We start from the raw sequence: 14,050 nt of genomic DNA, 5'->3' as shown, positions 1-14,050 counted from the left end.
ATCGCGACCAGAATATTCAAAATGGCGGTCGAAAATCCAAGATGGCGGCTCAACATTCAAGATGGCGGGTGTATAATGGAGTTGGCCCTCAAAAACCGTTGAATATGGGTATATTTGGTATTAAGATGTCCTTCTTCTTCTTTATGGCTCTACGTCCCCACTGGGACTTGGCCGACCTCGCTTTGTTCTTAGAGCACTTCCACAGTTATTAATTGAAGGGCTTTCTTTGCCTGCCATTGCATGAATTTGTACATTGTGTGGCAAGTACAATGATACACTATGCCCAGCGAGTCAAAATTTTCCCGACTGGAACGGGAATCGAACCTGCCGTCTCCGGATTGGCGTTCCATAGCCTTAACCACTAGGCCAACTGGAGACCTCAGTAATAAGAAGATGTCTGGAGTCCAAAAATTACGATGAAAATATCCAAGATGACGACCAAAATATCTAAGATGGCGTCTCAAAATTCAAAATGGCGGCTCAAAATTCAAGATGGCGGCTGTTAAATGGAGATTTAGGCTCTGAGACCATTCAATATGGGTATGTTTGGTATGGAGAAGACAACCGGAGTTCAAAAATGGCGATCAGAATATTTAAGATGGCGGATCAAAATTCAAGATTGCGGCTTTTTAAGAGTTAAAGGCTTAAATATCAAGAGCCAAAAAAACGATATGTTTTCTGGTGCCATGAAATGGATATCTGTTAAACGTATGAAAATGCGATATTCATCATGTCATTTGAGTTTTGTTGAAATGGGGTTTCGAAGGCACGAGATATGTCCGCCTTTATGAGTTTCTTCTTGTTATGTATAGTTCTAACTGTCACTGGAACATGGCCTGGCCAGCCTCTTTTGTAGATGCAGCATCTTAAATATTTCCGATTAATCAGTGTAGCAATGCCAACAGAAACAAACTAGATCCCGCTGTTTTCGTCCTTGACACTCCCCACTGCTAGTCTCTTCGAGATCGAGCCCTGGCATTAATCTCATGTGAAAATTTTCCAATCGTTAAGAACCCCTTCCAAGTCATCGTATCACTTTGCCAAAATTACGCATTTGCCCTGCATTCGATACCATTGAATGCGATGGTCTCAAGATTTTCACCCTGTACCCTGTAGCAGCCCTATAACAACTGCTACTTGAATCCCATTGTGCCGTACCCACTTTCGTCTCAGTGGGTGCTTTCTTCGAGGACGACCCCGGGATATGCGTACATTTCGCTGTTTTCTCATGGTCACTGACTGACGTCGACGCCGTCGTCGTCATCGGTAGGACAATGAAGCATGTTTGGAAGTACTTCTACCGTTGTTGCAGCATGGGTGAGTACAATACCTTCTTGTGCACATTGTTTCAAAGGGGCAGTGCACTATGGCGAAGAGCAACTCAGCAACAATCTTATATGAGCGAGCTACTTTTTCAGTTGTTGGGTTCACCCGTTTGGCGCAAATCATGCGATACTTAATAATGCAAACTTTTCTAATAGAGCTGCTACGTTAGAGTTAACAGTATTAGGAACTATAGTGGTGGTGCGCCGACGTCGCAGAGGATGATGATGGTTAAGCTGAAGATGGTGTCATGCGACATGCAACGTGTGTAATGCGCTGCTCCCAACTAAAACGATCAGGGCAGTGGAACCTACTTTGTAATGTTTTACAATGCCATGCACCATCGCAGCCTCACTTTGCGTTTCCGCCGGCAACACTGCGCTGGAATGAGCATTATTTATGACAATTGCGTGTGCGGAGACGTTTTAGCACCGTTTCGCGAAGATTTGCGTGCACAGTACTGTTTTAACGGAGCGCCCGGGAGTTCAAGCTCTTGACGAGATTACCTCAAAGCTGTCGGCAGTCCGCTAGCTTTCGCACGTTAATCACATGGTGGTGGAAACTATGGCTTATGGTTGCGCTATGTATGGCATGATCAAAGCATAAGGTGGTACTGGCACATACCTACATCCGTTCCGACCCCATTGGGTTCTGTCAACGGTCATGTCGTAACAAATAAGGTCAAAATAAGCGCCAGAACCGGCAAGCAGCAATGCCTGTAATGGAATCCATAGTCGAAACGGAATCGCAATTGACCTCACCGCCGTGGCCCGGCGGACATGGTCTGCAACCGTCGTCATCGATGGAATCGGTCGAGGCCTCTGTTCTTAAGGTAGTAATTAGTTCAACGCAAGGACACCGAAAAAAGGGGGAAACATGGCAACTGCATACGCTTCACACGGGAATGATAAATAATGCTATTAAAATGTAACGGTTGTCCCGGTCCTGATGGGCTGCTTTAGGTGCGGAACCCGCATTGACTGTATGTAGAAAGTGGAATACGAATTATTACTTTTCGACTCTGTGACCGGACAATAGCCTGAAGCAGTAAGTGGTGCGTCACGAATTTAGCGTTCTTTATTTTTTGACGCTAGGGTTCCGTTGCTCTGAAGGTTATACCGTATGAAGGAATGCCTTTATTGCCGGATGATTATGAGTTACCGATAAAGTGAGAAATGCATATTTTTCTTTTATCATGGGTTAGACTCATTTTAATGGCTAAGTAACAAAGTATTCAAACAAGTTAATTTAGTATTCAAGAATTTACAATAAATGTATAAATAATTGTTCCATAATTAATTATACTACACCTGCTAGGTACAGCATAACGAATCTTCCTATAGAATTACTGCCGATAATGTTACATGAGTGCACCAATGATTTTAAAGTAGTAATACAAACTTAAATAGGTAATTCACACAAAATAGTTTAATATCATTCTAAACAGCATTTGAAGCGCTGCGCTGTTACAGACACGTGTAGGGAAGCTACAATCATACTACCATTGTCGCTAAAACTAGAAGATCACCAACGTTCATACACTAAAGATGCCATACCACTAGTCCTCGGTAGATATCTCATTGCTTCCTTGTTTGAGCGTAGCTAGTCTGGCGATGCTGGAGCAGCATCCACGGGCGATTAATCAAGCTCAAGCTCAAACTCAAAAGAGGCGGACATGCTGTTATCCCTTTTGTTTGTAACGTACCACGTTCTGTCGGGTATCATGCTGCAGCATTATCGCTTGCACTGCGTTCTTCTCTAATCGTTCCATGGATTCCGTTTCACGGACGGTGCACTCAGCTGTGTCGTTCATGATTGCTTTAACCCTCCTAGTGCATTAGGGTCATTTTTTACCCAGAAAGTACACTACGTGATGAAATGTGATTAGGAAGGTTAACTGATCACCCCAGAAACACTGTACACAGCGTTATAGTGATCAAATATGGTCGCAGTGATAATATACCCATAAAAAATGGTGCTTACCATCATCCACCAACGCTTCTCCAAGATTGTGCACGTTATCCGGTTGCTTCACTCGCTCTTGGTAATACCAAGACGATCGTCGGTACCGTACATCGTTAATAACGGAACCTTCGGCATAGCTTGCCCATGCATCGTTAACAATATTATGGTTAAAGTTGTACATAAACAAATAATATGAAGTTTTTATGGAAAAGACTTCTTAAATCATCCTTGACGGGCTCCCGAATAACTATAATTTCATTTTAAAAAAAAAGTTACATCAGCATAAGTTTTGGACGTATAGAAGTTACGATGACGTACTTCTAACACAATGCTAGAATTACGTCAAATCGACTTCTATATAACCAAAACTTGCGCTGCCGTAATTCTATGACATGGATGTTGCTCGGATTTGTACTGGACGAGCTGTAAAGCAGTTAGGCAGCTGTCAAAGAGTCGGTTTTAAATATCTATTTTAAAACTGAATCATTGAATCTGGTCTAATAAGTAGGTCTAAAAATTCAAAAGTTTAATGATAATGCCACAAAATTTCCAAAATTAAAATTGGGTTCTACCTTTATTTAAAATATCGCTTATTTTAAATTATGCTAAATTCAAAATATCATAATTTTTGATGCCCGGAACTATAATTCAAATGCATTTGAATGTTGAAAGGTGATTTTTTATTCGGCACGAGCATGTCATTCTCTCCACGTAAATTAAACTGTGTTGTTTATTTGACTATCAAAGCAAAAGTGTTGGAGCATTTCCAAAAAAGCATTATTTTTTTTCGCTAAACAAACTAATTATTTGAAGCATTTGCCGCAGAAATATGCACGTTTCGATGGTACTCTGTGCTTTGCAAACAGACTCTCTTCCAGCATGGAACAATACATACACTCCCGTTCAAAAGTTTGGGGTCACCCCCTCAAAAACATGTCATTTTTTTAGGCCCATATCCCCGCCAATTTGCGTCCGATTTCAAAACCCTAGGTTTCATTCAAAAGATAATAAGTCAAAGAAACTTTGAACATGATTTAAAAGAAACTTTTTCAAAAAAAATTGTTTGTAAACTTAACCCAAAGTTGCCAAATTTTCTAAAAAATGAATATAAACTTACGGCAGTGTCGCTGGAAGTTGGGTCGACTAAATTTTAAGATGAGAGCGGTAATATGACCCATTTTCTATTAGCTTTCAACTGCTTTTTACAGAACTTAGCTAAAAAATCTAGAAAAAAAGTTATTAAGTAAATTATTCCTTGATGTTATCGACCAAAAGTTTGGGGTCACCCCTCAATATGCTGTATCGGCCAAAAGTTTGGGGTCACTATCGTAAAACGTGGAAAAGTGATTTGTTGATATCTTTGTCATCTTTCATTCAATTTTAATCCTTCTTGGCTTATTTGAAACAAAATGAATGATACTTACTGCATAGACATTGAACCACACATATTTGTTGAAATTTACATACTAAAACTTAACGTAAAGTTGCCTTATTTTTTGAAGCGTGGTAAAATGTGCTAACTTTACATAACATTTTTACATACAAAAATCGTCAAATACGTTAAGTTGAAGACATCAAACGTAAATTTAGTTAATTATCTTTGAAATGAGCCAAAAATAATTAAAATTGAACTATAGATGACGAAGATATCACCAAATCACTTTCCCATGTTTTACGAAAGTGACCCCAAACTTTTGGCCGATACATCATATTGAGGGGTGACCCCAAACTTTTGGTCGATGACATCAAGGATTAATTCACTTAATACCTTTTTTCCTAGATTTTTTAGCTAAGTTCTGTAAAAAGCAGTTGAAAGCTAATAGAAAATGGGTCATATTACCGCTCTCATCTTAAAATTTGGTCGACCCAACTTCCAGCGACACTGCCGTAAGTTTATATTCATTTTTTAGAAAATTTGGCAACTTTGGGTTAAGTTTACATACAAATTTTTTTGAAAAAGTTTCTTTTAAACCATGTTCAAAGTTTCTTTGACTTATTATCTTTTGAATGAAACCTACGGTTTTGAAATCGGACGCGAATTGGCGGAGGTATGGGGCTAAAAAAATGACATGTTTTTTTGGGGGGTGACCCCAAACTTTTGAACGGGAGTGTATTTACCAGTGGCGTCGCGTAACCTCACTCCAGACTCTGAAAAATATCGATTGCAGTGATTATATGATCAATATCGAAATAGAAATGAATGAAGGCAGCTATTCTCGTCATTTTAAACAAATTTGATCAAAACATTCAAGAATTTATACTTGGTGCACAGGTAGATTTGAGGATTGGGAGTCACCACTGATATTTACGTTGTTTGTATGTTCAAATGTTGTTCAAATGTTCGAACAACTTCAGCATACATGGTGTCATTATAGAAGAACACCATAGAGATCAATGTTTTGCAGAGTTATGCAAAATAGTACATCCCAAATGGCTGCAGTCATTTTCGTAAAGGTAATTTTTATCTAGTTAAACTTGTGAATGCAGTGATTGTTACTTTTAGTTATCACGTTACCAACGTAAAGTCGCCTAAGTTCTGCAGTTTCTCCCATTTATTTATCTTGTTTCAATAATGCTTAAAAATGTGTTTCCACAAAAATGTCAACGAATGATGACAACTTTCACCAACCGGACAGAATGCAAATGTCTAGTCGAAAACATGCGCTCAATATTTAAATTCAACTGCATACATAATTAATCCATCAAACTCGGCTCACCCACCTGCTCCACGTCTAGGTTCCAGGAATCCCGCGATTTGTGTGTTCCTACTATAGAACAAAGGGTGTGTCGTCGCAGCACACAAACAACCAGATAGTTCTGAAAGAGAAAAACATGAAAATAAACAGTCAATTATTCATGATGAATACTTTTTTCACGGTGAAATCGACTAGATTAAAACATCATCTTGCACATCTTTACAATTTAACGAAGGTGCACGTCACTATCGCATTGTTTCGGGCTTGTGCTGTTTTCAATTTTTGCTCAACTCACCATACTGCATCACTCGGTGGGTATTTGCTATTTACCTTAAATTATACACACATATGTATACGTATATAGACGCATTAACACGCTCAAAAAATACAATCAATTCATATGCTGATTAGGCTAGGCCCCGCGTTGTTGTTTGTTGGCGTTCTCTGGTCGTATATCAGCCGTCCCGTCAACTGTGAGTGTTGGCTGCACATCATTCTGTCTGTGAGGTGGCAGAAGAACCGGTGCGTACGGCACGGCTGTTTAACATCTCAAATGAATCCATAGATCGGTAAATTGCATTATGAGTGTAATAATTACCCATCAAACGCTGCATGATTAATAAAATGGAAACATACCAACTATTATACTTCTTTTGGTTAGGTGAAACCTGACGATTGATGTGATAATGATGTTTCAATTTGTGGTCTAATTGGCTTGGGGTTTTTCCTATAGTACTAATTATTTGAAGCCAAGTTCAATCGTCTTCTATAATTAATTGGTCTAAGAAACCTTGATCCACGAGTCTATGAATGATCTTTAGAATCCATTTCCAAACGTTTTCGTCTGTTATAAGGCATACATTTAAGTATATGAAGTGCATTTATTTGAATCTAGTTATTACCGGTAGACATTTGTAAGGTTCTGTGTGCAGCCTGGTATTCGTAAATGAAGGATTACTCAAGAGTCCTCAGTCTATTAAACAGGACACGCGACAGTATCTTGTGCACCGAAAGGTTATTTTTCTGTAGAAACTACCGCTTCGTATGCACCTTTTCTTGTAGATAGTTCAACTGCTTCACCGTCATCAACTATGTTAATCCTGTTCCTGGGTGCACCTTTATTGTTACCATTCAACAAATCTTCAAAGTGCCTCTTCCATCTGACTGTCACCATTATTGTTTTGTCTACCATCAAATTTGCTCCCCAATCATTACACTTAGCGGGTACTGGCGCAATCTTATGCTGCGCACCGTTGTCAGTTACATAAAACCTTCGCATAACGTTCTTATCCATGCTATTCTGCGTTTCGTTAATTACATTCTCTTCGTACTGAATAAAAACGATATTTTGATTGAACTCAACTCAAAATGGTTTAGAAACTAGCAAAGTTCTGTAGTTTATTATCGACATCTTAAATTCAACCTAATATAATGTTGGTAAAAATGTCGAAGTGATTTCGTTGAAATGAAGTCAATTATGCGTACATACCACATTTTTCTTCCAAGTAAATTGAAACGCCTTTATTCGACGTTCAGGCAACAGAAAAGCTGAAAAAAAACTCCCTACGCGGAAACCATCAGCATAGAAAGTCACCCATTCAGTTTAATGATTGTGACTGAAAGCAAGCCGTTTTCTGTCAATGTTCGTTCATCTTCATACGTGTAACTACTTTATTATTTTCCGTATTCTGCATCACAGGTAAACGACGTTCAAGCCGCAAGCCTGACTTGTCTCCACACGTACCTTCATATACCTATACACTCAGCAGAACGAGGAAATAAAATTATGCTAATGAAGCGATATAAAAGTTTGCTGAACGAAGCTTCGGTCGAGAAGCACACGGACGGAGAGGATAATTTCTGTTCTGGGAATCTGGTTGTTACCTTCGAGCAATCGACTGCTGGCTACAACAAGCCTAATGTAGAATAATGGAGCGTTGGTTTGTGTTTGTAATGTTCGTTTTCTGTGATTGATGGGCACTTGTCAGCGTTCTTGATAGTTCTCTGTGGACCTTCAGAACCGTGCATTATGGAATTATTATCATCATTATCATTCGAGAGTGACATTTTCGGAAAACAATCAATTCTTCCGAAAGATGATGGGGTGATATTAATGAAATATTAATCGCAGCTAGATTCCCACGCCAGATGTCGGCAGCTAGTTTGGTGATTGCATCTATAGGGACCAAACTAAATGACGGCGATTGGTTGGTGCGACAGCACAGCACACATCCAATGTGACATTTTTTCCATTGAAGCCGTGTGGTACATTCGTCATAATAATAAAAAAAAAACCGACTGCCTGTGAATGTTTAATTGCAAGGCACAATGCCGTTCGGGGTACACCATACTTCATACATAACCATTATTGAAGGAGTCGTCGTATATCATCGTAGCCGGGGCGCTCATGGCGACGCAGTCTGGCTTTAATTTTCTGTTTGTTTAGCTGTCGAATTTGAACTGGCATTAGCAGCCAGCCAGCGCAGCGCTTGACGTCGACCCTCGATTTTCAATGAGTGGTTGGCACAACGATGACGACAACGACGCCTTCAACTGCGGCAACGTAGCCCGATGCAATCAAAAATGGGCTCAGAGCAAGTATGATGGTGATATTGGTTTAAAGTTTGTATCCTCATTTCACCCTTCTCGAAGAGCAGGGACAGTTTCAAACAGCTGAATGTCCGAAAATTGGACATTTCTCTGTGCGTAAAGGGTCACACAACTTTACAGTCCTGAAACTCAGAATAGCTGTACTGCATAGCTCATAATTTCCACTTTCTTACCTACTTAAAATCATAGACGTTTCCTCATTACGGTCAACCATTAACAATCACCGTCGGAAAGCACCTTCAATGCAGCGCAAGCAATTCTCTGTCTTGAACAATTTCGTTTCTGCTTTGACGTAGAGTATGTTCGACTCACCTTCCCTTTTGAAACGTAATTTTTGTTTATCGGTATCTGATGACACCAAAAGTAGGACTCAGCATTAAGTATCCAGTTGTGAAATCATCATAGCGAGTAATTTAACTGTTAAAAGTTCTCCACTGATACAGACCACGTTTCATTAGCTTAAACTGATTTCACGCACTAGTGCGTCAAAATGTCAATATGATAGTTTTCCAAATGTTTAGTAAACTTACAAAAGCAGAGAGCATCGTTGGATCTCAAAACGTTATTGTATTCTGTTTTTACATACCCTACAGTTCCGAATTACTATGAAAAGCATTCAACAGACTTATGCAAAATGATACAACCCAAGAAATTTTTATTCAAGAACCTCACTTTCTTAAGGAATATTTATATCTAGGCAACCTTGTAAATTCTGTGTTAACTTCTTTCAGCAAAAATAAAATGGCAAACTCGCGTGTCATGCCTCGAGTATGTGTGCTTGTCAACAACGCAATTGGTTCCCCGGTCAACAACCCGGGATCTCACTGATTTGATTACGACCAAATTTCATGGATACTCATCATCCATTGATACTCTAAGTGATTTAGAGATGATATCGTTGATACTACAACTGCCTTCATCATGAGAACTTTTGAAGAAGTATACCCTCTACGGTCTGTAAAGACCATAATTTCAAACGAAAACACTACTTGTTTGCAGTTTTGCTACATGGTATATTCCCAAATCTTGGCGTGATATTACTGTGCAGTTTATTCCGAAAGTGGGTCGTAGCTCGTATGAAGAAGCAAAGAGTTTCAGACCTATCAGTTTGACCTATTTTCTTTTGAAATGCTTAGAACGCATTGTCGATCATCACATTCGCGATGTTCATCTGGCGAACGTGCCTCTTCATGTGAACCAATATGCCTACCAATCTGGACAGTTCACTTTTCTACACAAGGTTATTTACGATGTCGAGAAAGCATTCGTTCAAAAGCACTCCTGCTTAGGTGTTTTCTTAGATATCAAAGATGCCTTTCGATGTCATATTGGAAACCGCACAGGGTCATGGAATATTTCCAATGATTTCCAATTGGATTCACCAAATGCTGAAAAACCAAAATCACTTTCGATTTTGCGTCAAGCAGCGATTAGGAAATAAAGTGTTTGTGGATGCCCCGCTGTGGGCTGCAAAACGATGAGTCGATAAGGAGAGCGTCCAACATAGCTCTGGTCCTCACAAGTTCCTACCTCATGCTTCCACGGGTCAAACGATGACAAAGACCGCCAGCTAAGAGTTGTGAGCTTAGCTGGTAGTGCAGCCTGGGCACTGTTGTCCTTCTGACTTCAGCTAGATTGAAGAGGTACGATCCGAGCGTCTGTTCACCAAGGAGCTGCGGCTCAAACAGCGTCTGTTCTGGCATCCGGCGGCTGAATAAGAAACGCTGCACCACGCCCAGCTAGATCCAAGGTGGTAGCCCCATCAGCGTGGTCGTCCCAGTGTTGGTTGAGACGTTAAACAGAACTGGCACGATGGCCCTCCGGCGAGACAGGAGTTTTGGCGTAGGCCCAATAAGCCACCTGTAAAAATCCCCATTGCGAATAACATAGGAGAAAATACGACTCGATACAATCGGCAAAGACCCACGCGACGAAATAAGGACTACGATTGGAAACTTGGAACATGGAATTGCAAGTCACTAGGTTTCGCAGGATGTGACAGGATAATCTACGACGAACTACATCCCCGCAACTTCGACATCGTGGCGTTGCAGGAACTTTGTTGGACTGGACAGAAAGTGTGGAAAAGCGGGCATCGAGCGGCTACCTTCTACCAAAGCTGTGGCACCACCAATGAACTGAGAACAGGATTTATAGTGTTGGGCAAGATGCGACAACGTGTGGTCGGGTGTCAGCCGATCAACGCAAGGATGTGCATGTTGAGAGTTAAGGGCCATTTCTTCAACTACAGCATCATCAACGTCCACTGCCCACACGAAGGGCGACCCGATGACGAGAAAGAAGCGTTCTACGCGCAGTTAGAGCAAACATACAATGGTTGCTCGCCGCGTGACGTGAAAATCGTTGTCGGCGACATGAACGCGCAGGTAGGAAGGGAGGAAATGTACAGACCGGTAATCGGGCGAAACAGCCTGCACGCCGTATCGAATGATAACGGCCAGCGATGCGTAAACTTTGCAGCCTCCCATGGTATAGTAGTCCGAAGCACCTTCTTCCCCCGCAAAGATATACACAAAGCCACCTGGAGATCACCCGACCAGCAAACAGAAAACCAAATCGACCACGTTCTAATCGACGGTAAATTCTTCTCGGATATAACCAACGTCCGCACATACCGCAGTGCGAATATAGATTCGGATCACTACTTAGTCGCTGTATGCATGCGCACAAAACTTTCGACAGTTACCACCACGCGTCGAAGTCGAACGCCGCGGCTCAACATCGAGCAGCTGCGTAACGTAGAAGTGGATCAAGACTACGCGCAGCAGTTAGCAGTGGCCCTACCAGCGGAAGAGCAGCTTGGTGCAGCTACACTTGAAGATGACTGGAGGGACATCCGATCTGCCATAGGTAGTACCTCGGCTACAGCACTAGGCTTCGCGACCCCGAATCACAGAAACGACTGGTACGACGGCGAATGTGAACAGTTGAAAAACGAGAAGAATGCAGCATGGGCGAGAATGCTGCAACACCGAACGAGAACGAATCACACTACTATCGCGCGATCACACTACTGAGCGCTGCCTACAAGGTACTCTCCCAAATTTTATGCCGCCGTCTATCACCGATTGCAAGAGAGTTCGTGGGGCAATATCAGGCTGGATTCATGGGTGAACGCGCTACAACGGATCAGATGTCCGCCATCCGCCAGGTGTTGCAGAAATGCCGCGAATACAACGTGCCCACACATCACTTGTTCATCGATTTCAAATCGGCGTATGATACAATCGATCGAGAACAGCTATGGCAGATTACGATTGATCAAGGCGACGATGGATCGAGTGATGTGCGTAGTTCGAGTATCAGGGACACTCTCGAGTCTCTTCGAATCTCGCAGAGGGTTACGGCAAGATGATGGTCTTTCGTGCTTACTGTTCAACATTGCGTTAGAGGGTGTAATAAGGAGAGCGGGGATTAACTCGAGTGGTACGATTTTCACAAAGTCCGTTCAGCTGCTTGGTTTCGCTGATGATATTGATATTATTGCTCGTAAATTTGAGACGATGGCGGAAACGACTAAAGAGTGAAGCCAGGCGAATCGGATTAGTCATTAATGTGTCGAAGACAAAGTACATGATGGCAAAGGGCTCCAGGGAGGAATCATCGCGCCCGCCACCCCGAATTTATATCGACGGTGATAAAATCGAGGCGGTTGAAGAATTCGTGTTCTTGGGCTCACTGGTGACCGCCGACAACGACACCAGCAGAGAAATTCAGAGGCGCATTGTGGCAGGAAATCGTGCTTACTTTGGACTCCGCAGAACTCTACGATCGAATAAAGTTCGCCGTAACACGAAGTTAACCATCTACAAAACGCTGATTAGACCGGTCGTCCTCTATGAGCACGAAACATGGACCCTACGTGCAGAGGACCAACGCGCCCTTGGAGTTTTCGAACGAAAGGTGTTGCGTACCATCTACGGCGGAGTGCAGATGGAAGACGGGACTTGGAGAAGGCGAATGAACCACGAGCTGCATCAGCTGCTAAGAGAACCAACCATCGTCCATACCGCGAAAATCGGGAGGCTACGGTGGGCGGGTCACGTCATCAGGATGTCGGATAGCAACCCGACTAAAATGGTTCTCGAGAGTCATCCGACCGGTACAAGAAGACGTGGAGCGCAGCGAGCTAGGTGGGTCGACCAAGTGGAGGACGATCTGCGGACCCTACGCAGAGTGCGGAACTGGAGACAAACTGCCATGGACCGAGTGGAATGGAGACGGTCAAACTTTTAAATCGTTTCAACTTTGCCTGTTAATGTGTTGACATTCTCAAACATGTCACGTAGGGGTATAAACAATATCTTTAACTGAAACTCGTCCCAGTGAAGAAACATACATATTTGCTTCTTTCCATAGGTGTCTCCAGGGATTCCTACGGTAATTAGAGGCCGTCCATACAAATTTTCATATTTTTGTATAAACGAGAGTCACAGATGACGCAAATAGGGTCCACGTGGTATAAATATGAACGGCCTCTTGCTGGGATTTATTGGGAATTTATGCTGAGGTTTATGCAGTAGATTCCCAAAGTTTCCACCAGAGATTCTCACAGTGTTTTTAGATACTACTCCATATTTTTTTCTAGGAATTTCTCCAAGAATTCCTATTGGAAACCGTTCAGAAATTCGTGATGGGATCCACTCAGAAATTGTTGCTGCGATTCCTCCCGGAATTTCTACTGGGATTCTTCTGTTATTGTTGCTTCAAGAATTCAAGAATCTATCCCCCTATGGTACCTTCAGAAGTTTTTCTTGAAATTCCTTCAGAAGCTCCTGTTGGAATTCCTCCAGAAATTCTCGCTGGTATTCCTGCAAAACTTTATACTGGAGCTCTTCTAGGAGCTCCATGTAGGGATTAAAGTTCCTCCTAGAATTATTCCGTTGATTTATTTGGAAATTCATCCTAGGATTTTTTTTAGAATGTCTTCTAAAGTTTTCACCTGCGATTTTTGCTGGGATTCATTCAGAAACTTTACCAAAGATTCGTCGATTCGGGGCTCTCTCTAGGGATTTCTTAAAAAATCTGTTGATGCCTCCAGTTTTTTTTTAATAAATTACTCAAACGATTTATACAGGAATTCTTCAGGGGATTTCTACAGGATTCTTCTATAGATTTCCTCAGAAGGCGTCTTGTTATGAATGTCCTGGGGTTTTCTCTAAAAATGCCTCCAAGATTTCCTTGTGGTATTCCTTCAGGAATGTCTCTTGGTATTGCTTATGGAATTTCTCTTGTTATTTCTTCTGGAACTCCTGCAGAGATTTTTCCAGAACTCCTTGCTGAGAGTTCTCCTGGAATTCAGCCTAGACTATATCAAGCCATTTATGCAGGGATTTCTCCAGGAACTCCTTCAGATTTTTCGCCAGGTCTTTTTTCTGGAATCCTCATGTGGATTTCATCAGGAATTTTATCTGCAAACCTAACAGGAATTTCTT

The 14,050-nt window shown here is 41.7% G+C and overlaps 1 protein-coding gene across 1 annotated transcript in view; it reads right to left on the bottom strand.

Annotated features, from left to right (window-relative positions):
- The window catches only part of LOC115255018 (uncharacterized), a gene marked incomplete at its 3' end in the record, with an annotated part of 65,918 nt that overhangs the window by 17,620 nt on the left and 34,248 nt on the right, over positions 1 to 14,050 (bottom strand). The window contains 1 exon segment of the mRNA XM_062850155.1: positions 6,010 to 6,105. Coding sequence (XP_062706139.1) covers positions 6,010 to 6,105 — 96 coding nt within the window.

This window comes from Aedes albopictus, chromosome 2 (genome assembly GCF_035046485.1).
Source record: "Aedes albopictus strain Foshan chromosome 2, AalbF5, whole genome shotgun sequence".
Lineage (NCBI taxonomy): Eukaryota > Metazoa > Arthropoda > Insecta > Diptera > Culicidae > Aedes > Aedes albopictus.
The sequence above is the reverse complement of the archived record's forward strand: the minus strand, read 5'-3'. Positions and strand labels throughout refer to the sequence as shown.